The 26,847-nt window shown below is 44.3% G+C and overlaps 1 protein-coding gene across 5 annotated transcripts in view; it reads right to left on the bottom strand.

Annotated features, from left to right (window-relative positions):
- Nucleotides 1–18,499, bottom strand: part of ASTN1 (astrotactin 1) — a 335,633-nt gene extending 317,134 nt beyond the window's left edge. For 2 of the 5 annotated variants that reach the window (XM_053243583.1, XM_053243585.1), the window contains exon 1: nt 17,503–18,494. In XM_053243583.1, coding sequence (XP_053099558.1) covers nt 17,503–17,812 — 310 coding nt within the window. In that variant the 5' untranslated portion in view covers nt 17,813–18,494. Of the gene's footprint in view, nt 1–17,502 lie in introns of all 5 variants that reach the window. The other 3 variants (XM_053243588.1, XM_053243584.1, XM_053243587.1) reach the window with 3 other exon arrangements.
- Between the last annotated feature and the right edge of the window lie 8,348 nt (nt 18,500–26,847).

Here is a 26,847-nt window from a genome sequence, read left to right as displayed (position 1 = left end):
AGGCTGCTAGACCCAGCAGTGAGTGTTCAGATTTTTTTTTTTTAAAACCACTTTAGAATCCTTGAACAGGCCAGGGGGGTTGGCTCAACTTTGATCCAGACCTGTTTGATAGTGAACCAGCTCAACCTCAAACTGGTTTGCACATCCCTAGCATACATTTTCTGTTTATCTATCTAACTATCATGTTTGTATACCGCCCTAAGCTTTCATATCTGGGCAGTTTACATCATCATAAAACAAGTTAAAGGTTTTCCTTAAATTCTGCCTAGATCCTTACAGTTTAATTAATTACACTTAAAGCAATTATAACCTATACAACTCTGGGCTTTTTCTATTAGTGACTAGCAAAACCACGTTTAAAAAAACCATTTTGCAGACATAAAAGACAGCATCTCAGAGTCAGTTACTATGTCCATTAATGGACGTATTGTTCCACTAATTCAAGGGAGGAGGGGTGATTTTCTCCATCCAACTCCCTTCCCTCTTTGCCCCTGCATTCCCCAAAAATCTGCTCCTCAGAGACATATTTTCAGGGGACAGGAGACAGAAGAGGTGATCAATTAAAATTGCCCCTCCCCGCTTGTGTGACTGGAACCTCTGTCACTCACAGATATACTAGTCTGAATGCTGCCCACAGAATACAGCCTAGATTTCAGGTCTGATCTTCACACTACCATTTGAGATAGAGAATGGAGTGGGGGTGGATATGAATTTAAATGTGTGTAAATGTATTAACTGCCCTCTCCATCACTGAATCTAAGGCGAGGAAAAATCAATCTTATCAGGAGGTAGCAACCAAGGTAATACTAACAATTAAAAGAAACATATTCCCATAACCTCTTTCAGATTCTGGCATGGAAACTAGATTGCAGGTTCTGGGGCTAAGGGAAGGGATGTCTGTGATTTCACAGCAAAATATACCTTTCTTTTCATTTGACAATGAAAGCTTGAAATGATGCACTCTAAACCAGTGTCTCTCAAATATTTTAAACACAAGTTCTCCTTCAGAAGCTATACTACCTTCTGCTTGCCCTCACTCCAATCCCAGCATAAATAATCTGATCCATAAGGAAGTATACAGAGAATCTTGCACATAGCCTGTGCCAAGGACAAAGATCTGTACACCGAGATAGGAACCCACCCAGTACTGGCAACAGAAGAGGAATAATACAACAAGGTATCTCTGATCTAATCTTCCCCACAAAGCTATACACATGAAACCTAAGAACAAAGCAACAGTTCCTTCTGAGCTCTCTTCTGTTCAAATCATATTAGGACAAAGGGTCACTGGGGGGTGACAATCACCCCTCAGATTTAGTGTAGATCAGGTAGGGTCCTCTGCTAGGGAGCATTCAATACACTTGCTGACAGTGAAGAAAGGCTTTAGGAGCCTATCCCACTTTGAAATTTTGAACACCCCATGCAGGTGGCCCTACACATACCGCAAGCGGGATCTATCCCTTCAGTCTTGAGAAGCATTGCACTCAGCCCAAACACCATTTGAAGCTTCCCACACTCTGAAATCTGCCACAGAGGCTTGGTCCCAGGTCCATTTGTTTTGAGAACTTCAGTTGAGTGGTACTCAGAGAAGGGCAATCTTGGCACCACAACTGTCAGATGCCCTTAGGGAACCCTGCCAAATGCCTTCTTTTTAAAAAATTGAAGATGGACTGTGAAAGCTTGCTTTCTCAAGCATTGTAATACATTTGTAGATGTATGAATTCTAAAATATTACAATGCCTTTCTTTTTAACAGTTTTGTTTTTTAAAAACATTTCTGATCTACGTTACCTTGACTATTTTTTTTTAACAGAAGGGGGATTAATAAGAACTTAAAATAAAGAAATAATACACAAAATTTAAACCACCATAAAATTATCCGGCATCAAACAAACTGAGCAGTCTGTCCTTGAATTTGGCTGTTTGAATGGAGTATAATCACAAATTTAAGTTTTGGCAGCTCTTCATGTATACTCCTAACCGAGGACCTTGCTGCTTTGCCCTGGCACACATCATCATCAGCCACAGAGTGGTAGTGGCAGAAGGTTTGGCAAGAACTGATATTCCCCCCTCAACTGCCTAGCTCTGGGGATCTTTGTGTGTCTTGTCATTCTGCTGTAACCTACAACCACTGGGTGCCTGCAACTCCAAAGTCCATCATTAAGTTGATTATCTCTTAACCAGTGTTCACTAACAGACTAGGAGACTGATGGGGCTGGGATGGAATTTTTGCTTGGGAGAGCCACTGAGAATGCAAATACAGATGTGCACATAAACACTCATACACACAAGGGCAAGTAAAATGATCTTTAGTTGTGCAAAGGAAACACAAGCCTTCATGCTGCTTTGACAGTTCAAGAGTGACAATTGAAGTTATCGCAATAACCTGGTCATTTGACAAATTCATTGCCTAGTTGCTCATTGTGCAACTGCAACTCCCAAGAGCAACAACTGGAAGATAGCTGTGCAGAAAAAGAACAGAATAGTCTTATAATCTTATGATTGGGTTTTTAACAGATGACTGAACCAACCCTTTATTAATCAAGTCTGTGTGCACTGTGCAATTTTGCACAAGCACTAAATGTACTATTGGGCACATCATTTAGCTTCCTGAAAATCTCAGCTTTCCTTTCTTTAAAAGAAGGTTCTAGTCCTTATAGGAGAACAGCAGTAGATGGGGGTGGGCATGGAAAATCTGATTTGGTATCAAGCTGAGAAGGTTTGCCCTGTGTTGACTGCACACAAGTCCCCTCCCCCAATTATAATACAAAACCGTTAGTTGGTAGTAATAGGAAGAAAAGAAAAGAAAACTTCTAATCCCTAAGCATGCAATAGTTTGGGGAAGGAAAAGAAAGCAGAGTTTCTACCCACAAGTCTTTTGGGGTATGTGTGGACTATTTCTGCTATTCCTTCAGGTCTTTATGGAAAGTTATTTTGCATATATTGACTCGAGCAGTTTATGAATGTCCCAACTATTTTTTTAAACAACAACAACTTACTTACCCTCGTAGTTGTGGGAATACATTAGAAACAGGCAATTGCTTTGTGTAATGGATCTTAAGAACAGAATTTGAGTAACTTTGGTCCAGATTTTGGATTTATATTTTAATGTGCACAAACAGTCCTATAACAGTCTGTGCTATAAGCAATAAGAGACCCAAGTTCCCTGAATCTACCTCAACCCATAATTCATCTCCAATTACTGATCAGCTTGCCCAGCAATCTCTGAAGCAACTTCCCTTCTACATATCCAACTTCTCTTCAGATCACAACTTTCATGGTGATCTCACACCATCCAAGCAACTTTATCTACAACCTTGTTTCACAGCATCAACAGTATTCCACATTTTCCTGCCACATTATATCATGGCTACATTCACATATACTCTTCTGAGCCACATTCTGTTTTACTTATTGGCTTGGCCATTAACAATGAATACTGATAAATGGGAAATCAAAGTTAGCTAGGAATGAATCTGCAATCTGTTGACAATTCAGAATCTGCATTCAGTGCCTGAGCTCCAGAGTACCATGCTTTAGGTTATCCAGTTAATCCTTCCCTCCTCTTCCATAGCCCTGAAACTCCTTTATCAAAGGTTATGCTCTCCCTCCAATTATAAGCCCTTTCAGAAAGGGTTATGTCACATTTGTGTTAAACAGCAGCAAACACACACACTGCACAGCTAAGAATCACCATAATCACAGCCCACGGCAAAGATGTTTCACATGCTACTAAGTACCAATGTTCCTAGTTTACTTTGTTCCCCCACATGCCTTCATATGCAGGGGCTGGGAAAGTACAGTCTGTAGGAAAAGGGCAACATTGTTGATAATTTACCCCAGGATATACTTCTGCAGAGGCTGCAGTTAAACCTCTATGGGGCCAGCAGTGTGTATGGAGAAACCTTGGCCTGGCCTGCACAGGCCTCCACTGTGAGTTACCATGGCAACCTCACCAGGCTTTCTGCAGCAGAGGCCGTAGCATATACACTGAGTACCCGATATTCAGCTTGACTATTTCTGCAACTGAGCCACGGACACAACCTTCTCTGTGGAAGCCTAGAGTTGCATCATTATGTTAAAGTTACATATTAAATGACAGGGGTGAGGAGAAGTCAGGCAGGAGAGGGACTCTATTGGAACCCTACATTGTGGCAACTATGCACAAGACATTACCAGCACATTGTGTTCTGTGTAGGTTTTTTTGTTATGCGCATTTCACACCCTCCAGTTTTGGTTCTCCCCTCGCCAGTACACCAAGCCAAGAAGACACACATTCCATAGGCCTCAAAGTACCTGCTTACTGGGCAAAGTGGCAATTTTTTAAATGGTGGCTTTCTTACATTTAACAGATAGAGCACTGTCCCTATTCAAACCCAGCAGAGTATTCCTTCCAGTGGCTTTTGCTGGAGTCCCCCTTGTATCTCCTCATTCCATTTGCTATACATAAAATGCTCTGTGCATGTTCTTTACTTTTTAAAAACACATTGTTAACTACTTTCGTTAGTCAGCTTGCTCACCCTCCTTCAGAAGTCAGTGCAGCACTTCAGTCAGTCAGAAGACTTCATTGCTAAGTAAATGAACGGAACATACAGAGGTGGAGAAAGAAGGCAGTCCTTAGTAGGGGTGTGCACAGAACCGCAGAGCTGCGGTCCGGCACTGTGGGGTGGGTTCCTTAAGAGCGGGGGAGGGTTTACTTACCCCTCCCGCCGCTTTGCCCCCTCCAGCGCTCGTATTTATTGTAGAAATTGGGGCGGCAGGATACCTCCCTGCTGCCCCTTCTTGCTCTTCAATGCAAAAGGCTCCGACAAGCCTTTTGCGCACGCTGTGCGCGAGCTTCACGTCTCCCCGACCCGCATCGGGGAGACGTGAAGCTCACGTGCGCATGCGCAAAAGGCCTGTCGGAGCCTTTTGCATTGAAGAGCAAGAAGGGGCAGCAGGGAGGTATCCTGCCGCCCCAATTTCTACAATAAATACAAGCGCTGGAGGGGACAAAGCGGCGGGAGGGGTAAGTAAACCCTCCCCCGCTCTTAAAGGAACCCCCTCGACCCGAACCGGCCAGGTCCGGACCGGTCCGGACGATCCGGAGGCCTTTACAATGGCCTCCGGACCCATCCCTAGTCCTTAGCTAGTAAATTCTGGTGTTAGAACAGGTGTTACAAATACATCAAGTTCCCACTTTCAACTGTGACGCATTGGAGGATATGGACCTAAATGCAGCTTGTTGTCAGCTAAAAAGACTTGTCCATAAGATGCCGTAATGGACCCAATAACTTCCAGCTATTTGTTTCATTAGTCTTACCTTCATAAATTATGTATATGCTTTGCTCCTTTTGATCCCTGCTTCCCCGTTCTGCATTTCCCCTTTTGTTAAATCTATTTTAACAGTAAACCACCCAGAGACGCAAGTTGTGGGTGGTACATAAATATTTTAAATAAATAAATAAGAAAGAAAGAAAGAAAGAAAGAAAGAAAGAAAGAAAGAAAGAAAGAAAGAAAGAAAGAAATATATTACAACAAACTTTACCAGTGGAGGACAGCCCCACCCCCTTCTCCACCTGCTGTAAACTACTATACTGTTTTGAGACCCACAGCTGGATATAGTTGCACGTCTCTGGTTAGCTACAAAGTTGCGCAAGCTAGATGACAATGAGCTGAAGGCCACGGCTCCCTCCTTCATTGTCCCTTCTTACAGCTTCTCTCTGTACAATTCTTTTATGCTAGATTAGTCCACTTTAAGGTGGTTGTTTAAAAAACCCAAGACTCTTCCCCCACCCCCAATTTTCCTCACAAACTTCTACAGTGGCACAAAAAGGACTGCTCTGCTTGCATCTAATAAGCAGCTACACTTCCTTACACTAGTTCTCACTCAGGTAGTAATCCAGGTCTGGGCTGTAGAACTTCAGACTGTAGGTTGGGACTCGATGCTCATCTAAGCAAACAGAAATCCTGTATCATAGAAAAATAGCACATCAGGAAGAAGGCCAGGCTAGAATCTTCTCCCTGACATGCCAGGTTTCTATGTGGAGGGAATTTATTTTGTAATGTGAAGCATTCAATCATGTGAGCTTTTGCCTGCAGTCTGAAGTGATACAGCCTAGACACAGATTTACCACCTCAGTGAAGGCCAAGCTATCTGTGATGCTGGTATCTTTTTCTTCAATTAAAAGCAACTGCATGCATGTGATCTGTGTGGGAACTTCAGCACTGAGGGAGCGAGGTTTAACGCATACCCAGTGTTGAATGCCATTCTGGAAGGTTTCCCTGAAGGATGGTTTATAAATCTTTTAAATGAATAAGTACATAAACACTTTCCCTCCATGCTATTTCTCTGATCCCCTTGAAGTTGCTATTAATCATGGAGGGAGAAAAGACAGGTACAATATCGGCATTTGTCTCCCCCCCCCCCGCTCCTCTGCAGCAAATAGCTGTTTCAGGGAGGGGTATATGTGGATCAGGGCCCCCTGTTCCCCAACGGCCCCAAACTAATTTATAGCTGCCTTTATTAAAAGAAAAAGCACTGGGAAATCTGATCACAGATCTCATGAGTCACTGTCATATGGCTCTGAGAGTGAATCCATGTTTCAGCATTAAGTGTGAGACCAGGCATATAATAGAGAAAGATTAAACACACATGTTGATGTAGATTCTAGGACAGTGTTCTCCACTGTGCAGCCCATGCGCCGCTGGCGGCCCCTGACTTGCCCCTCGCCCCCATCAACGGGGCACATGCACTACTCTGCTCCTTCTGCCATAACGTCTGAGTAGCAGCTAGAGGCGGGAAAGACAGGAAGGTGGTTTGCAAGCGTATCAGCACATGCCCTCCCTGCTTGCAGCTAGGGCGCATTCCACTGGGGGCCACTGCGCCAAGCACAGAAGGCCCGCAGAAGGCATGGGAGCTCCCGCCAGATAACCAATGAAGATCACTGTTCTAGGAGGACTATGTAATGAGAGTGCAACAAATATAATAGTATTTTTGAGCAGACCTTGATGTAAGGTGAGGGTGAAGTCTGCACACTTGCACATGAGGTAATAACAAGAATAGGGTTCTGCCCTGCAGATCTTTATATAATTTCTGTTCAGGAAATAAGGCACATCTGAAGCGCAGATGATGCTGAAGTTCTGATGGATGGATGAGCCCTTGAGTCAGAAAATGTCCTGTATTTAGATGATTGGAGGAGTTCTAACAATTAATGGGGAAGGGGAAATGACAGTGTGATCAGAAATTTTGTATTGGATATCACTAAAAAAAAAATCCCAAAAAGCTAATGTTAACAGCCTGAAGTTAAATTCCATTTTGCTTATGCGAGTCACTTTTTTTTTTTAAGCCAATATGCAATTGTTACTTCTTTAGAGATTGGGGTGGGGCATCCACATACCTTCCTTCAAACAGAACATCTGCTGCACGGCTATCTCATTTTTCCCAGCACTCTAACCACAGTGTATTGAGGTAGAGTGGCACAGTGGCCTAGACTATTAGGTTTGAATATGGGAAATCCACGTATGAATCCCCCTCTGAGTAACTTTGGGGAAGTCATTGTCTCAACCTAACCTACCACACAAGGTTAGCACAACTCTCTTCCCTGGAGAATGATACCACTGTAAAACATTTTTTCCTCTGGAAAACTGTGATTCTTCCCCTAAGTAGTGCAACCATTTATCTTGCTATTGTCATGTAGAAGGCCATTATTGATGAGCAATGCAATCCTTTCCTCCCATGGCCATGGCATTTTGAAACGCGAACAACCCATCACTGTTCTCAAACACAAGTTCTTAAATGCAAGATAATCTGTAGTCCTTTTCATTTTTTTAAAAGGTAAATCCCAGCAAGGCAACTCCATGTTCTAGTTCTTGGCGATCGAACAGTGTCTTGCTTTATCTGTGGCCAAAAAAGCAGCTGGGATAGGCAAGTTGCCTCCACGGACCCTCCCGTGCCCCCACCGCTTCAAGGAACTCCCCCGAAGGGAGTAAAGGTAAAAATAAATATTTTTTTTAAAAAAAAATGTTCGTGAATGCCCCCGGACCGAACTGAACTCGGGGGGGGGGGAGTGTTCAAGGGGGTGCCAGACTGAACTGGTCTGGTCAGGTTTGAGTCTGGTCCGTACCCAAACCGAACCGGGCCAGCCGGTTCCGTGCACATCCCTAGCTGCCACTTGACTACCCTCCACTGCAAACCACCTGTAGAGCCACAGTGCTTTCTCACGGATTACTGGTCTGCTGTGCCTTGTTTCTCTGTACCTGGTCATCTATCCAGGCTGAGGGCCTTTTCCATCCATTCCATGTGGGGCTCGCGTGAATGAATGGATCGCCACCTTGACACTCTGTGACATCCCATACACTACACTCTCATGGATACTGGCTTCACATTGCTTTATAAAGTGGACAGTGGACTCGTTGATGCTGTAATGGCATGCAACAGATGCAGCACTGTCCCCATGAGCCAGCATGTCCAACAACTTCACCTTCTCGCTCAAGGGCAACACTTTCCAAGATTTTTTTGCCACTCCCCTCAGCAGAGCTCTCCGTTGTGCGCTAGCTCATTTTGACTGTGGAGGAAGGAAAACCTTGTACAAGGATGTACAGGACAGCATAGTAATTGTGCCAGACAACCCCTCTCACAAAATTGATAAAGTGCAGTACAGGACAGAAATTGATAATTAAAATCAATTTAGAATGGATACTTAAAATCAGTTTTCAATGGATACAGTACAGTATTCAAAATCAATTTTCAATGGAAACTTAATCAGTTTGCAATGGATACAGCATTTTAAATCAAATTTCTCTACAGTACTTGAAATCAATGTTCAATAGATACAGAATTATTTTTGTGGGCACTGTACTGTACTGTACAGTACAGTATGTACTTAAAATGAAATTAATTGGATAATTCCATTTTTAATTGCTATTTAAAATAATTGCAGTTATACTGCATGGAACAATAGTATAATTAATTACCAAGATTAAAATTTTAGTCAAATTTTTAAATTAAAAGTTAGAATTATATAAAAAATAAATTAAATTGATTAGAATTGTAATTAGCATCTTGCCAGGGCTGCCCACCTGCTCAACTGAACACTCCATCTGAAGAAGCAAGTGTGTAGCTTGGGATTCCTCCTAGACCCAGTGCTGCACCTGGATGCCCTTCTAGGTGTGTGCATGGAACCGGCTGGTCCGGTTTGGTTCGAGTGCAAACAGAACCCAGACCAGTTTGGTCCGGCACCCCTCAAACCCCACCACCGGTTCGATTCGGGGGGGTTCACAGTTATTTATTTATTTATTTATTTACACTTACCCCCTCTAGAGGTGCTGTCTGAGGTGGTGGGGGGCCGCAGAGGTTCCCCCTCCCCCCACCGGCCTCCCTTATTCCAGCACGATCCAGACCATGCAGAGGCCTCCAAAATGGCCACCGCGCTGAGGGAGGAAGGGCGAAAACCGGTCACATTTTGGAATAAGGGAGGCCGGCAGGGGGAGGGTGGACCTCCGCAGATTCCCCTGCTGCCTTGGACAACTCCCCCGGAGAGGGTAAGTATAAAGGAAAATCAATTCTCATGAACCCCCATGGGGGTTCGAGGTCCGACCAAATGGGGAGGTTCGGTTTGACCCTGAACAGTCGAGCCAAAACAGTTCAACATCGAACCTGTTTGCACACCCCTATGCCCTTCTGCAGGCACCTCTGTTAGATAGGCCTTTGAAGAGGGACATAGGAAGCTGCCATATACTAAGTCAGTCCATAGGTCATCTTGCTCAGTACTGTCTACACAGACTGGCAGCGGCTTCTCCAAGGTTGCAGGCAGGAATCTCTCTCAGCCCTATCTTGGAGATGCCAGGGAAGGAACTTGGGAGTCTAGATGCTCTTCCTAGAGCGGCTCCATCCCCTAAGGAGAATATCTTACAGTGCTCACACTTCTAGTCTCCCTTTCGTATGCAACCAGGGCAGACACTGCTCACCTTAAGGGGACAAGTCATGCTTACTACCACAAGACCAGCTCTCTCACAAGAGAATGGGCTTTCTTCACAGTTATATTCTGCTGAGATATTTTATCATGTGTTAATGTTGGACTAGTTATTCTTTTTTAAGATGTTGTGTCTTACCTATATATTCATTGTGTTTTTCTACTGTATGCCACCTTGAGGCCATTTGGCAAAAGGCAGCTTTATAAGTACAAATAAATAAACAAACGACTGCCCATGCCCTGCCGAGCATGAGAAGGCAGGAACAGTAGCTGAGTGCATACCAAGTCTCATCTAGAGATGTGCACGGAACTGCAGAGCTGTGGTCCGGCACTGGGGTGGGGAGCTCTTCAGGGGCGGGGGGAGGGTGTACTTACCCCTCCCACCGTGTTTCCCCTGCCGGTGCGTTAGTTTTGGAAAGCTTTTGGGGCGGCAGGATACCCCCCTGCCGCCCCTTCCCCCAGTCATCGGCAAAAGGCTTCAAAAAGCCTTTTGCACATGCACACGTCGCGCACTCACGCACATAACACGGACACGTGACGTGCATGCGCAACGTGCGCACGCGCAAAAGGCTTTTTGAAACCTTTTGCCGATGACTGGGGGAAAGGGCAGCAGGGAGGTATCCTGCCGCCCCAAAAGCTTTCCAAAACTAACGCGCCGGCGGGGAAAACGCGGCGGGAGGGGTAAGCACACCCTCCCCCCGCCCTTAAAGAGCCCCCCATCCCCTTGCTGGACCGCAAGACCACCCTCATGTCCGGACCGGTCCGGAGGCCTTCAGAATGGCCTCCGGACCAGTCCATGCACATCACTAGTCTCATCTCTCTTGCAGCTGCCTACATTTCTTCAATAGCAAAAACAAACAAACAAAAATAATATGGGGACTAGCCACGTAATGGCGCAGCAGGGAAGTTACCTGCCTAGAGAGCAGGAGGCTGTTGGTTCAAATCCCCGCTGTTGTGTTTCCCAGAATACAGGAAACTCCTATATTGGGCAGCAGCAATACAGGAAGGGACTGAAAGGCATCATCTCACACTGCGCGGGAGATGGCAATGGTAAACCCGTCCTGTATTCTACCAAAGAAAACCACAGGGCTCTGTAGTCACCAGGAGTCAATACTGACTTGATGGCACAACCAACCAAGCAACCAATATGGAGACTGCAAGAATCTAGATGATGGCTATTAGTGTAACAGCTCCTTCACAGCTGCATAATTGCACTGGGCAGATTGCTGGCCCTGGCCAGGCTCAGAAAGCAGTTGCTGAGGGGATTGCTGCGGCCTGTCTCTCCTATGCCGCTGGCCTTGAAACCGCTGCCTAGGATTTTGCAGCTGCCATGTTACCAAAAAAAGGTGTAAGCACCTCACTTCATAGAAGTTAGGGCAGCTACAGCAGCATGACAAGACACTTGGCAGAAAGGGGAGGGGAGACATTCACACCACAAGCAGATAAAAATGGCTTCTAAAAAAAATTTGTGGTTCCCTTGTCCCTATCATTTAAATCAAATTAAGTTTCATGTGTTCAGATATTTTCTTATTCATCCAAATCTTCTGGGAGCAGAAGAACAAAGTGGGTGAAGGGAAGGTCCCATAAATAAAAATCAGTCTTGATGAATGTAGCGCTGGTTCAGATGAACATCCTCCTCTACCGCGAGGAGGACAGAGTGGTGGCAAGAATGCACCCACCCCGACGTTACTACAGGCTTTGGAACACTTGTAGAGGGGTGATTCAGATGAACAGCTCTTGTTTGTGACTGAAAGACGTGACAAGATTGCATCAGTGCATCCTTTAGGGAGGACTTCTGGTCTTCTATAAGGAATGCTAGTGCACATGCTCAAAATATAAGGTACAAAGCTACCTTACAAGAACTTGCTCCTCTGAGTGAATTTTCCAAAGATAGTAGAGGTGGCTGTAAACATAAAGCTTGGACTTTGGAGCATGTGGACCAGCATTACTTGTAGACTATTCTCCACTTCAGAAAGACCTACAGCAAAACGGAGGTCACCATCGAGGATGTATGGACCCCTTTGTTTTGCATTACATCACTTTACCAACTCTCCAGTGCCACATATTTAGTTTCATTGATATGTTTCCTAGTCATTTATGTTTTGTCCTGTCTTATATTGTAAATATTTTCAATTATAGAACTACGCTGGATTAAGTGATTGCTTGCTTTTCTTTACATATTTGTTCGCGATCTTATTGTTTCTTGTTAACCCCCTGAAAACCTGCCATTTTGTTTCATAGAACTTTATCACACTCTTTTCTCTCTCTCCCAATTCATTGAAAACACACAGTTACTAAGGAGTATGTTCCAATGGATTTAGGGTAAACATTCTCTGTAACCATTCTGTGTAAACATTCTTAGAATTGTACACAAAGAGGTGCCTTTTCCTCCAGGTCTCCTCCTGTCCTCTCTCTTGGGGCACATTTCACCCCACCACCACCTTTTAATGATCAGCCTTACTCAGTTGCTTGTCTCCCACATACACTAACCTTTTCAGGAGACAAAAGGCCCACTCACACATTATGGTCAATGCTCGTACGAGTGTACAGTGTACACAGAGACAGATCTGTACACAGGTACAGTTATTCTCATGTTATGCTGAGCACAGGTACAGAGGTGCACTTGCTATCTGTATCATGCATTTGAAGGGCTTGCATCCAGGTTCACTTTTAAAATGAACACAGGTACAGTCATTCACACAAACATGTGTATGAATGTACCAACATCTGTATACTCAGCATAGTGTCTGAACTGGGCTACTGTCAAAGACAAATTAGAGTAGCAGTCATTGCCTTCTGAAAATTGTGTTATCGCCATTACTGATGTTGTGAATTGTTATGTTGTATCTGCCAATATCTGATGGATAACAACAGGGACAATATCACAGCTCTCATATGAAGGATCACTACCTGATTTTCACCCTCCACTCCCTCCCCCCACCCCCATGCATACTGCTACTGCCTCTGTTATATTCTCTTACTTCTGAGTAAACAAGCACAAGATTGGGCTATAAATATAACTGGTGGGATAGCCACCAATTGGGGATAATACATAGGCATTAAACAAAGATCTTGGAAACCAAGCTTTAAACACATACACCACTAGCCAGGCTGAAAACTAGCCATGGTCTAGAATGCACTGTATAACCTTACACAGGTCACTATTGCTTGGATGAACCTAACTCACAGGGCACTTTTGGAGTAAAGTGAGGTAATTCCAGTTTTTTCATTCTGCAGTCTAGCTTGAAATCAAATTGGTGGTAGATGCAGAATTTGTCAAGCATGCTTGTTATTGGTAACTACATCCAGGGAGAGGTAGCCATGTTTGTCTGCTGCAGCAAGAACAACAAGGAATTCTGTGGCACCTTGAAGACTAACAAAATTAATGTGGCATAGCTTCAATGTGCCTTTCCTTCTTTGACGGACTTTTTGGCAAGGTAATTCTCACACTAATTTTCAGTAATGTGTACTTGTCTGAGAGACAATCCAAATAACTTCTGGAGACTACTTACAATTAGAACTAGCATTCAAAGATGCTGCTTCTTGAACATTGAGGTTCCACATAGTGCAGTGCTCCACTTCTAAAACAGTGTTAATCTTTTTGCACTGTCAGAAATTATAACTCAAGTTGGACAAGCCTTGTTTTGGTTTAAAGGGGAAAGTCCAATGAGGGAAGGGGTTTGACTAGAGGTACAAGGGGAAGGGATAGAGAGGAGGAATAAGGGATGTGGTTAGGGAAGGGAGGCAATGCGAGGGCAGTGATGAAAGGGATGTGATGTTACTTTGCTATCTTATAAAAACCTGAAGCTGGCTCTGTCTGCCTTCCAACTCTGGGGTTGGTGAATATGCCAAAGGTTGTCAAACACATTGCACATTTAAAATACACTGAGGAAAGTGACTAACAAATGGTATGTCATATGAACCATAATCATGAATCAACTCACACTAAGTTAGCACAATTAAACTGGCGTACTGCTATGTAAACAAGATCAAAGTGCAAGTTTAATTGCAAAACTAAACCATCTGTGGTTCATGCCCAAAGTGATGGGGAAGGAAATTAGGGACAGTCCGCCTTTGCAAAGCATCATCCTTCTCAACAGAGCTGTACTTTTCAAACTTTCTACTTTCAGTAAAACCAGTCCGCATTGACATGACATTGCTGAAGAACGTTTGCACACTGCAGAGGATTATGGGACATGTGCTAGGCACATTCAATTCACACATAGTGGCCAGGCCTGTTCGATCACCCAATGACTTTGTACGCATTCAGAATACAATCTTAGAAGAACAAACCCAGTACTCCCCTATGGCTGCACATTGCAGGGGAACATTGTAGTGGTGGGCAAGTTTTCCTTCATGCAAGCTTATCCACCATTATCCAAGGGACCTCAGGGTTCTCTGATGCACAGCTGAAAACAGCTTATAGAGGCTAAGGCATTTCCAGATGGCTATTTATTCTAACAGGAATACAAATCATGAGGAGATATTTTCTGGAGCACCCAGACAATGTCAAAGGACATCATGTTATTTCTTGGTGTCACTGGTTGACCATTTGCTGACAATCTGTGAAAGAACCACCCCTTTTTAGATACTACTTAAATACTACAGATTTTTCATGGGACTGTCAACAAATTTTATTTTAGTTTTACATTTCTATCCCACTCTTCCTCCAAAGAGCCCAGATTACATGGTTATGTTTATCCTCACAACAACCCTGTGAGGTAGGTTAGGCTGAGAGATAAGTGACTGGCCCAGAATCATTCACTGGGTTTCATCACTGAATGGGATTTGAACTCAAGACTCCTCAATCCAACACTAACCACTACACCACGCAAGCTCTGCAGATGGCACTAAGAATAGCACATCATTTTTTTAAATTGTTAAGTTTATACCCCACCTTTCATTAAAAAAATCCCAAGGTGGCTGAATTTTGACCTCATTTGACATCATCTGAATGCTCCAGAAAATTTCTCCTCACAATTTGTGTTTATGTTAGAATAAATTGCCTTCTGGAAATGCACACAGATCCCAAACACACACATGGGACCTCTGATTTAATTTTGCCTCAATAGTTCTGAAACTGGGAGGAAGCTAAGCAGGACAGGAGACAGATGCGCTGAAACTCTAGGATCTTTAACTATCAAGAGCTGAAAGTAGAGACATACTGTTCTTTGGGGACTACCTCACAGGATTGTTGTGGGAAAAACATGTGCTAACTCCATGTATGCTGCCCTTCACTCCAAAGAGGAAGAGTGGGATATAAATATAATAAACAAAACCCTGATTGGCTGATGACTGTAGGAGGGTAAAAGACTGAGGCATCTAAGCATCACTACTTCCATGGGTCAGGTTGTTCCAAGCTGCTGACATCCAGTTTTTGAATGCATGAAATGCTATGCAAGAGAATCTCTGAAAATATTTCTTATAATTAATGAATTGCTGGCTATGTAGGTTGTGGGCCAGCTATTAATGGTCACTGCACATCAAAAATCTAATGCATGATGAGGATGCATTTCATGGATTCATTGCTGATGAGATGTGGGAAGGGACTGACCACAGGGGTCATCTGGGTGCAAAAAGTGAAGCATGCATGATGATGAATGCAAAAAAGATAACATATGGAGAGGAAATAGAGGGAAACACATGAAGAGTGTGACATGAATTCATCTCTGTGGCCTGAAGAAGTCCCATGTACTACTTTAGAATGCATCACTGGTACACATGCCATTTATCTGGCTATCTGGACTTTGGCAGCAGGAGAAACTGTGCATCATGTCAGTTTTTGCCAAATATAAGAAGCCTGTGCACATGCCTTCTTCTAAAAAAGAAAATACTGGTATCCTCTCAATTGTTAGTGGACAAGTGTAGTTGATGGTTGGTGAAGATGGCAGCTTTGTGGATAGCACACTCTTAAAAGTGATTAACTTGGTTTGATGGTCACAATCTTGGCATAAATTTATGGGTATAAACCAGCGATGGCCAGCTGAGGACCCATAAGATAGGAACGGGGAAATCCCCAGTTTGAATCTAGTTGCTGCCATAAATGTAATGAGTGGCTGTAAACAAGAAATCCAGGGCCGTCCCCTTCCCCACTCCCAATTTTCAATATGGGGATGATAATGACTTACCATTTGGGAATATACCATGGAAGTTCATGGTTGCCAGGTCTCAACAGACCCTGGACCTCAAAGGGCAAAGCAGGAGAGCTAAAGCAGAGTAAGGATGGAAGCTAGTGGCATCTAGAGAGGGCACAGGAAGGCACCAGCAGCTTATGAGAAGAGCTAGGCTGCTCCTAGCATCTCAGGAGTGACCTGATGGCAGAGTGAATTAGTAAATGCTCTCAAGTCAAGAAGAAAATAGCCAGCCCCCTTGGCTCTAGTCCCTCACCCTGAGATTTGACTCCTTCCCCTTGAAACCCTGAGATGAAGTTGAAACCCCTGAAACTTGGGGTCAAAGCCTGAGAGCAGCACGTGTAGGAACGGAAGCACACTCAGGTCACCAGAATGCACTGATATGATATACCCATGCACACCATCCATGTTGGGAGGGCAGTCTAACCTAAAACTAAGGCCTAGGGAACCACAGCACAGCCATCTTAATATGAAGTCCCATAACTCTCTATGCCTCTTCCACACTGGAAACTAAGGGGTTAATTCCCCCAGCCCTCTCTGCCCAGGGAGGTAGCCTTTACCTCTTAAGGAGTAAATCTGCTGCCGCTGTTGAGAGAAACATAGACAAGGGGCCCATATAACTCGCTGACACCTCTAGGAAGATAAGGGAAGGGGCAACTAACAGAAATGGAATAGGCTATAAGCGGCAGATGTTGGGAAACTGATACAAGTTGAGAGATGGTCAATTGTTTCATTCTGATGTAAACAAAGGTGGATCTGCACTGATGATAGGCTTTGCATTCCTTCTAAGACTTTTGATACACCATGATAGATGACTAAGCTACCCTCTGTGTATAAATACCTACCTGTAACTGGGGGCCTTCACTCTCGATTTGGGTGAACCCCAAAAGCCTTACTTGCTAGCAGTAAAATCCCATAAGCGTTTCCCTCTGTGTGTGTATTATTTGGCATCGTGCACCACCCAGACAAGAACCGGCTTTCACGGTTATATCAGCACAACGATGATATGCAGGAACTTATTTCCAAGGAGATACATCATCTGAGGTCAAAGCAACTGATTGCAAAAAAAGGGCTGCGGCCTGGGTGCCTGCCTGGCTCCTGTGTGCAAAAAAGGCCATGCCTTTGGAAGCAAGAGAGATGCATGTGTAGTATACTGCAGCCTACAGAAGAGGCTCCAAGCTGTCTGGGTACCATGGCCGCTGTGTGCAGAAAAGATCAGGTGCCATGGGGGTGAAAGCCAGTGAGGGGTACCATGGCTTTTGAAAGCAGAAGGGGGGTGGGTGGGCAGTGTATGGAGCGGACTGCAGAGAGAAGGCTGGGTAATATGAGTCTGGGGGAGGAGGGGAGGCCTCGATTCTCCTCCTTCACCCTGTTCTCCCTTGCAACGAGGCCAGCGGGGGAGGGGGGAGGAGGACTCACCCAGCACGAAGAAGGGCAGCTCGGTGTTCTCCAGATCGTCCACCACCACCATCTCGCCGGGGAAATCGTTGCGCACCGAGAAGAGGAGCTTCGGCTCGGAGGCCGAGGGACTGTGCATGATGCTCAGGTCGTTCTCCCGGAGGAAGGGCAGCGCCGACACCGTGATGCTCTTCAGCTTGCACTCCATCTCCTTGGAAGGATCACCGTCCGCTTCGGCCGGCCCTGCGGCTGCAGCGGCGGCAGCGGCGGCGGCGGCCGGGAGGCAGCTGGAGCAGCAAGAAAGCAAGATGCAGAAGCGAGCTAAAGCCATCTTGAGCCCGATCCGCCTCGCCTTGCAGGCGCGGAGGTGCTGCCCGAGGGGGCGGGGAAGAAGGTCTCTGGTCCAGAAAGGGGCTTGTGGTTGCTGCTGGGCGATGCAACGCAACCGGCGTGGGGGCGATGGAGAGAGGTTCTTTGTCTGCCAGCCGCTGCAAGGGAGCGAAAGGCAAGCAGAGGAGGAGATCAGAGAAGCGGCTGTGTCTCCGAGAGCTGGCTGCCTTCCTCCGCCTTTACATCTCCTTCTGCCCAGCTCACTCACACACGCGCAGGCTTCTTCTATTCACCACCTGGGTGACTAGACGCTGGTGGGTTTCGCGGGGAGGGGGAGTTGCAACATTTTGGGATGCAAAGTGATTTCTAAGCCCTTCCCTAACCCCGAATTGCGTAGGCAATCAGAAGAGTCCTGTTGAAAAAAGCAAAGGTCCATGTGGTGCACAGTATTATGCAGGCTTACTCGGAAGCAAGCACTGGACTAGGTCAGCATCTTGTTTCCAACGGCGGTCAGCCAAATTCTTCTAGGAGGTACACACAAGCAGGTGATAAAACGGCAATAGGCCTACTCCATTGTTTCCTCTCGCTGAGCAGCTGATAGTCAGAGGTAAAAAGAAAAGGAAAACCTGCTGGACTAGTCAGATGCCTCCTGGAAGCACTCATGAAGAGAACAGAGATTCTCCATTGTTCCCCTTTCCTGCCAGCATCTGGTATTAAAAGGTACAGTGTCTCTGATCATGGAAGTTCGATTTAGCTGTTAACAGCTGCTGCTAGACCTCTCCTCCATGAATTTGGCTAAGCCCCTTTTAAAGCCATCAATAATCTCCAGAGGCATTTTCCATCCTTAACTTTCTCATTTAATGGAATCCCTTGGATTGTTTTTTTTTAAGGCGATAGGGTTGCACTGATTTTAAGCAGGGATGGGGATGGATGTGGCTTCAGTTCCAAAGTCCTACACTTAATGGGTTTGTGTGGACTGAGATGTGGGTTGGAAAGTGGCTTTTCATTTAGAAGGGTTAGGTGCTTTGTTATTTAAGGAAGTATTGATATATTACACAGCCAGCGTGCTGTAGTGGTTAGAGTGCTGGACTAGGACCAGGGAGACACGAGTTCAAATCCCCATTCAGCCATGATACTAGCTGGGTGACTCTGGGCCACTCACTTCTCTCTCAGCCTAACCTACTTCACAGGGTTGTTGTGAGGAAAAACTCAAGTATGTAGTACACCGCTCTGGGCTCCTTGGAGAAAGAGCAGGATATAAATGTTAAATAATAATAATATTAGCAAATACCTTTGCCTGAGACCTTGGAAAGTCAGAGTCAGTCACAGAAGACAGTCCTCACCTAGAGTTAACCATGACTCATATGGGGGGCAGGGGGAGGTGTCTCCCACAGACACTTATTTCTTGTCTTAGCCATATGAAGTACCCACAGTGGCTCACCCATTGGAACAGTTACATAAACCATGGGTTCCCAACCTAATGCCTATTTTGCCTTTAGATGATGGGCCTTGTACTCCAATCACATCTGGGGAGTGGAGACCCAAGGTTAAGACCCAAACCCTAGCACAGTGATCTTCACTGTTTTTCCATTGGGGGTCACTTTGGAAAACAACCTTCAATGTGAGAGCCATTTCCTACCACACTGATTTCCATGCAGTGCTTTGCTTTTATTAGAGCTGGGGAAGGGTCCTTCAAGAGAAAGAGAGTCCTGTTGAGCCCCAGTGCCAATTTGGAAGGCATACCCAGAGTGCATGGAACTGGCTAACTTCCCAGAGTTTCCCCCATAGAACTCTCTGGGGAAAGCACTCCACATATGCTTTCCAAGGTGGTGGTGGTGCTCGAGAGGACTCCATTTCCTTTAGCTCCACAGGTGCTGGACAAAAAGCAGCATTGCGTGGTGGGAACGGTCACCCCTGCACTTCGCCAAGGAGGCTGTGGAGAGTATTCCATTTCAGCCAAAGCTCCACACAGCCCTAATAAACAATCAGTCAGAGATTCACACGAAGTTGATGAGAGTCCCGACTGGCTCCCTGGCCTTGAAGTGAAGAATGCTGCCCTAGCATAAAGAAAAAGCATAATTCATGTATGTATGTTTGTTTGTTTGTTTATTTATTATTAAAACTTTTATACCGCCCTTCCAAAAGGCTCAGGGCGGTTTACATTAAAACACCATTAAAATCAGTTAATAATTAAAACAAAAATAATAAAAGCATAAAAACAATAACTAATTAAAAACATCATAAAACAACAATTGTATTTGTTGTATTTATTATGTTGTAATAATGTGTTGTATTTATTATTTAATTTTCCTGCATTTGCATCCTGCACTTTTTCCATGGAGCTCGGGGTAAGATATATGGTTCCCCCCACTTCTTATTTTATCCTCACCACCTACCCTGTGAGATAGGTTTGGCTGAGAGATAGCGATGTGCCTGGGCCTTCCTGGTCTTTATCCAGCGCACTAAACTACCACTATACCTAGAGCTGCCAGGCAGCAGCAAAGTTTAAATATGCAAAGCATTTTGTAATATTTTTAATTAGAAAAAACCCTAGATTTATCCGTTTACAACAAATAGACCATCTTGTCTAAGGCCACAAAAAAGACACATCACCTGATTCCCATGTAAGCCGCAACGTTTTCCAAAGTTAGTACAAGCGTCAGGGAGTCGTGGCTAGTCATGATTTCCCTGCTCTCTGTGTTTACATCAAACCTGGTGTTTCTAAGCACTTCCCCTTGCATCAGTGGTGTACAAATACAGATGTATGCAGTAAAGTGGCTGTATCTATTTAAAATATTATACTTTGCCTTTTAATCTATAAACAGCTTTTGAAGTGGCTTATGAGAATTAAAATATAATACATACATAATAAGCAATTATACAACACAAATTCAAATCCATGTCTTCCAAGTAGCAATGGATGGATGTTCTCTGTTCCACTGTTCCATGGATCCACTTTGCCCCATTCTCCACCTGTCTTCTGGTTTAGCTTGGAAGATTTCTATAATTAACATTTGGAATTGGCTCATGGGCAGTTTGCTACAGTTTTCAGTTTGCATCTTTTTTTCTTACAAGTTTCCAATGCATACCAGTGTACATGCACATTGATTAAATCTCAGATCACATCAAGATTTTTTTCTTGTAGTTTCATCCACACATATATGTGTTGGTGCACATCAATAGCTTGTAATGGGGGAAAGTATGAAAAATGAAAATGGATGCAGTGTATATATCCATGCACAGTGGTCTGAGCAAACTGGAAATACAAATTGGCAGAATGGTGGATTGCTTACGCTGCTGTGGTTCCCAGTATTCATAGTACTTAGGGCCCCTGTATATAATTGGGGCAGAGCATAGGATTCTCAGTAATTCAGCATGGGTCCAATTTAAGAGTAGATTAATTTCAAACATACTGCAGAGGTCCTCCAAATTAATCAATTTTAATTGGACCAATTATGGATTCAGTCTGATTGGAGCGAGCAAGGTCTACTGAACACACTACACAGAAGTAAACCCAGATTTCCACCAAGTGTATGGTCAATAGGGAGCAGCAGCCAATCTAGACTTCCTGATGAGTCCACCCATGTTTGTCACATTCATACTTTATATTTTTAGGTGTATTCTTCAGAGCACAAACATCTTGGGTAACATCCAAAGTAGCAATCGTGCAACTGAGCTAATCCCCACCCCTTCCTCCCAACCTCCCAAATGCCTCAAAAGCCATTTCAGAGGGTGAGGACACTCACCAATGGTATTGGGTGCAGTCCAGAAGACTACAGAGGGAGGGAGGGATGGATGCAGGGAAATCTCAAAGCAGAGCTTCACCGTTTGATTCTGGATATGCCCCCACACCTCTTGAAGCTTCCCACATGGATCCACCAACTCTCAGCAGCTCCTTTTCAGGGGGATCAGGGAGTTTCAAGAAGAGGTGGGGGAAAGCCGTCATTGCACAACCAATACTCTGGATGCTAAGATTAACAGAAATCCTCAATTGGGCTCTATATTGCCATTCACCCCTTCCATAAAACACACTTTCCCTACTTTCAACAGAACCCTCCATACTTGGAAAATTAACCTATGAAGTAGCTCAATACTGAGCGGATATTTTATTTTATTTTGGTTGGTTGGTTGGTTTTATTTGTACATAGCTCCAAACATTCATCTCTGCGTGGTTTACAGCAACATAAAACAGAAATTAGAACCTTACAATAATTTAAAACCACAAGTCTAGTTAAAAAGCTTGGGTGAATGCATGTGTCTTTATAAACTTTTTTAAAGTTGTCAGAGATGGGGAGGCTCTTATTTCAGAAGGGAGCACATTCCAGAGTTTCATGGTGGTAACAGAGAAAGCCCATCCCTGTGTAGCCACCAGATGAGCCAGTGGCAACTGCAGATGAACCTCTCTAGTTGATCTCAATGGGCAGTGGGGCACATGGTGAAGAAGATGTTCTCTTAAATACTCTGGGCCTAAGCTGTTTAGGGCTTTATAGGTTATAACCAGCACCTTGTATTTTGCCTGGAAACCTATTGGTAGCCAGTGTAGTTCTTTTAATATAGGAGTGATATGGTCTCTCCAAGATGACCTAGAGACCAACCTGGCCGCTACATTCTGTCCCAGCCACAATTTCTGGACTACATACAAAGGCAGCTCCACATAGAGCTCATTGGAGTAGTCAAGTCTAGAGATTACCAGCATATTTACCACTGTTCTGAGATCTCAAGAAACAGACACAGCTGGTGTATCAGCCGAAGCTGATAGAAGCACCTCTGGCCACTACCTCAGCCTGAGACACCCAGGAGAGGTTTGGATCCAGATGCACTCCCAGACTGAGTACCTGTTCCTTCCTGGGAAGTGTGATCCCATTCCGAACCAGCAGCTCAGAATTGTCTCCTGAGAGCTGACTCTGGACAATAAACACCTCCATCTTACTTGGATTCAGTCTCAGTTTGTTATCCCTCATACAGCCCATCACTGTCTCCAGGCAGGCATTTGGGGAGGTTATGCCTTCTCCTGATGAGGCTGACACGGAGAAATAGATTTGGGTGTCATCAGCATACTGATAACACCATGCACCAATTCTCCTGATGATCAGGCTGGTTAGCTTATTCCAGGCAAATTGATGGAAAGCATCCTCAAGGATAAAATTGTAAAGCACATAGAAGAACAGGCCCTGCTGGGAGTGAACCAGAATGGATTCCGCAAAGGTAAATCTTGCCTTACAAACCTTTTGGAGTTCTTTGAGAGTGTCAGCAAGTGTGTGGATCAAAGTGATCCAGTTGACATAGTATGCCTGGACTTCCAAAAAGCTTTTGACAAAGTTCCTCATCAAAGACTCCTGAGGAAACTTAGCAGTCATGGGATAAGGGGACAAGTACATGTGTGGATTGCTAACTGGTTGAAAGACAGGAAACAGAGGGTAGGTATAAAATGGAAAGTTTTTGCAATGGAGGGAAGTAATAAGTGGTGTCCCCCAGGCATCAGTACTGGGACCGGTGCTTTTTAATTATTCATCAATGATCTAGAAGTAGGGGTAAGCAGTGAGGTTGCCAAATTTGCAGATGATACCAAACTCTTTTGGGTAGTGAAATCCAAAAGAGATTGTGTGGAGCTCCAAAAGGATCTCTCCAAACTGGGTGAGTGGGCGACAAAGTGGCAAATACAGTTCAATGTTGGCAAGTGTAAAGTGATGCACATTGGGATAAAAAACCCCAACTTCAAGTATGATGGGATCTGAGCTGTCGGTGACTGAGTAGGAGAGGGATCTTGGGGTTGTGGTGGACAGCTCGTTGAAAGTGTCGACTCAATGTGCGGCAGCTGTGAAAAAGGCCAATTCCATGCTAGGGATCATTAGGAAGGGGATTAAAAATAAAACTACTAATATTATAATGCCCTTATACAAAACAATGGTGTGGCCACACCTGGTGTACTGCATACAATTCTGGTCACTACATCTAAAAAAGGACATTGTGGAACTGGGAAAGGTGCAAAAGAGGGCAACCAAAATGATCAGAGGCCTAGAGCACCTTTCTGATGAGGCTAGGCTACAACACCTGGGGCTATTTAGTTTAGGAAAAAGACGACTGTAGGGAGACATGATAGAAGTCTATCAAATCATGCATGGTGTGGAGAAAGTGGATAGAGAGAAATTCTCCCTCTCACATAACACTAGAACCAGGGGTCATTCCATGAAATTGATTGCCAGAAAATCTAGGACCAACAAATGGAAGTACTTTTTCACACAACACATAATCAACTTGTGGAATTCTCTGCCACAAGATGTGGTGACAGCCAACAACATGGATGGCTTTAAGAGGGGTTTGGATAACTTCATGGAGGAGAGGTCTATTGACGGCTACTAGTCGGAGGGCTATAGGCCACCTCCAGCCTCAAAGGCAGGATGCCTCTGAGTACCAGTTGCAGGAGAGTAACAGCAGGAGAGAGGGCATGTGCTCAACTCCTGCCTGTTGCTTCCTCCGGCATCTGGTGGGCCACTGTGCAAAACAGGATGCTGGACTAGTTGGGCCTTGGGCCTGATCCAGCAGGGCTGTTCTTATGTTCTTTTCTCTCCCAGCAGTTTCATATAGATGTTAAAGATCATTGGAGACAGTATGGAGCCCTGCGAGGTGCCATATAAAAGTTCACATTTTGAAGAACAACAATCTCCAAGTAATACCATCTGGAATCTGCCTGAGAGGTAGGAGCGGAAGCACAGCAAAGCAGTACCTCCCACTTTGAATCACCTCAGACGCTCCAGAAGGATACACTGGTTGATATTATCAAAAGCCACCAAGAAATTCAAAAGGACTAACAGAGTCACATTCCCTCTATCAATTCCCCATTGGAGACCATCCATCAGGCTTACGAAGGCAATCTCTACCTCATAGCCTGCCTGAAAACCAGTTTGAAATGGGTCTAGATAATCAGTTTCCTCCAAGACTGCCTGGAGCTGGGAGGCCACCACCCTCTCAATTACCTTGCTCAGCCATAGAAGGTTAGAGACAGGCCCAGAGTTCCCTCTAAGATGTGTGTGTGTGTGTGTGTACCCATTCACACTTTTTAAAATGTCCACTCAGTTAATTTTAGATCCCACTCAGGTTCAATTAGTAAGGTCCCACTTTGAATGCATGTGTGCACACACTGCCTTGATATTTCTGCCCAGAACAAAACTCATTCTGCACATAGATGAAAAAAATTAGAGAGAACACTGGACAGGCCTTTAGTTGCTTAACTCTGAGGGACCTAATGCAGGCTTCCTCAGAAGAGGTCTAATAATTGCCTACTTAAGATAGGAAAGCATCCTTCCCTCCCTCAGAGAAGCATTTATAGTATCTATCAGGCCTTTTACAACAATCCCCCTGCCAGATAATATAAGGCATGTCAGTTAAGGGTCAAGAGAACAGGTGGTAGGCCACACCATTCCAAGCAACTTATCCACATCATCAGGAGTCACAAACTGAAACAGATGCAGCCTAATCACATAAGAAGAGTTGCTAGACACCTCTGCGTTCGACTCTGCAATAACTATGGGGTCTGAGACTAAGTCAGCCCAAATAAGAGATATTTTATCCAATAAGAACTCATTGAAAACATCACAACAGGTAATTGATGGTTCTAAATGCTGATTCAAGGGAGGAGAAGCATGTCCCTCTCACAACCCTAAATAACTCAGTTGGATGAGAGTTTGTGAATGCAATATGGGCAGAAAAGAATGGCTTCTTTGCCGCACATATTGCCAGTGCATATTTCTTCAAATGCACTCTATGCTGTAATCTGTCAAATTTGAGTCGAGTCTTCCTCTACTTGTGTACCAGTCGTCTACCTTGCCGCTTCAGCTCCCGAAGTTCTTACGTATACCAAGGAGCCAATTTTGAAGCGGGTTGGAGAGGATGCTTAGGAGTGATCATGTCTACTGCTCTGGTGAGTTTGTTCCAGTTCTCCACTAGGGCATCAACAGGATCACCGGCAAAACCAACACTAAATCCTTCCAAGTCTTCTTGGAATCCTCTTGGACCCAATAACCTTCTCAGGCAGACCATCCTAATAAGCCCCTCACCCCTGCGGAGGTGGGACATGATTGTCAGTCCAACCTTAACCTGATGATTTGAACCCAGATCTCCAGAGGAAAGGTCAACATTATGATCTGTGAATGGAGAACTGCAGTATGTGAAAGTTTGGAGGAAAGTGTTGCCCAGTTCTATAAATGGGGGGAAATACTGTTAAGCAAATCGCTGCACTTGTTGAGTCACTACAAATGCTTTTAAAGGCACCAAGGGATTGATACCATTTCCATTAAAGTCAGTAGAAAATTTTGCCTTGCAACAATAAATATCAGAGTGGACCTTAATTTCCTCCACAAGTTGGCAAACAACTTTAATTTAGTCAAATGGCTGTAAAATAAAAGGCAAAGGATACTTAAGGCATGCAATTAATTAATTAACCAATTAATCTCCTGGTGTAGCCTATTGATGCTTTCAACTATAGTTCAAAACCACATTTGGGACATTTTCTAACATTCTAAATGTCTTCTAATAATTGCACTGAATTCAAACATTTTGAGTTTTTCATCATTTGCTATTGAACAGTTCATAATTTGTGGCTTCAATGCAACAAAACAAAACAAAAACCCACTACAATTGGCTTGAGTAGGCTTACAGTTTCAGGAGAGACATTAGTGGATAGGTTAATATCTTCTGATGATTTGAATTGACTCGTACAAAACAATCAACTATAAAAAAAAAACCCTGGGCCCAGTCCTGCCCAAGCTAAGCATGTTTTACATTTCATTGGCTTGAATACATGCTTAACTCTCCCACTCAATTCAATCAGCCATAAACTGACTTATTTTGGGTTGGATAGTATCCACTGTTTAGAAGCAAGTCTGGAAATATATAGGCAATTTACTTCCAATATGTTCATGATGGGGGCATGAGATTTCCTGGCATTAGGACTGTGAAGGAAGTATTAAAGGGGCTGGCGTCTTTCCAGACAATAGCTGAGATTCTGACTAAGGAAGTGCACATGTAAAGAGGGGCTGT

The sequence above is a fragment of the Hemicordylus capensis genome, chromosome 4 (genome assembly GCF_027244095.1).
Source record: "Hemicordylus capensis ecotype Gifberg chromosome 4, rHemCap1.1.pri, whole genome shotgun sequence".
NCBI lineage: Eukaryota > Metazoa > Chordata > Lepidosauria > Squamata > Cordylidae > Hemicordylus > Hemicordylus capensis.
Note: the sequence above shows the minus strand (reverse complement) of the source record. Positions and strands in the feature narration are given on the sequence as shown.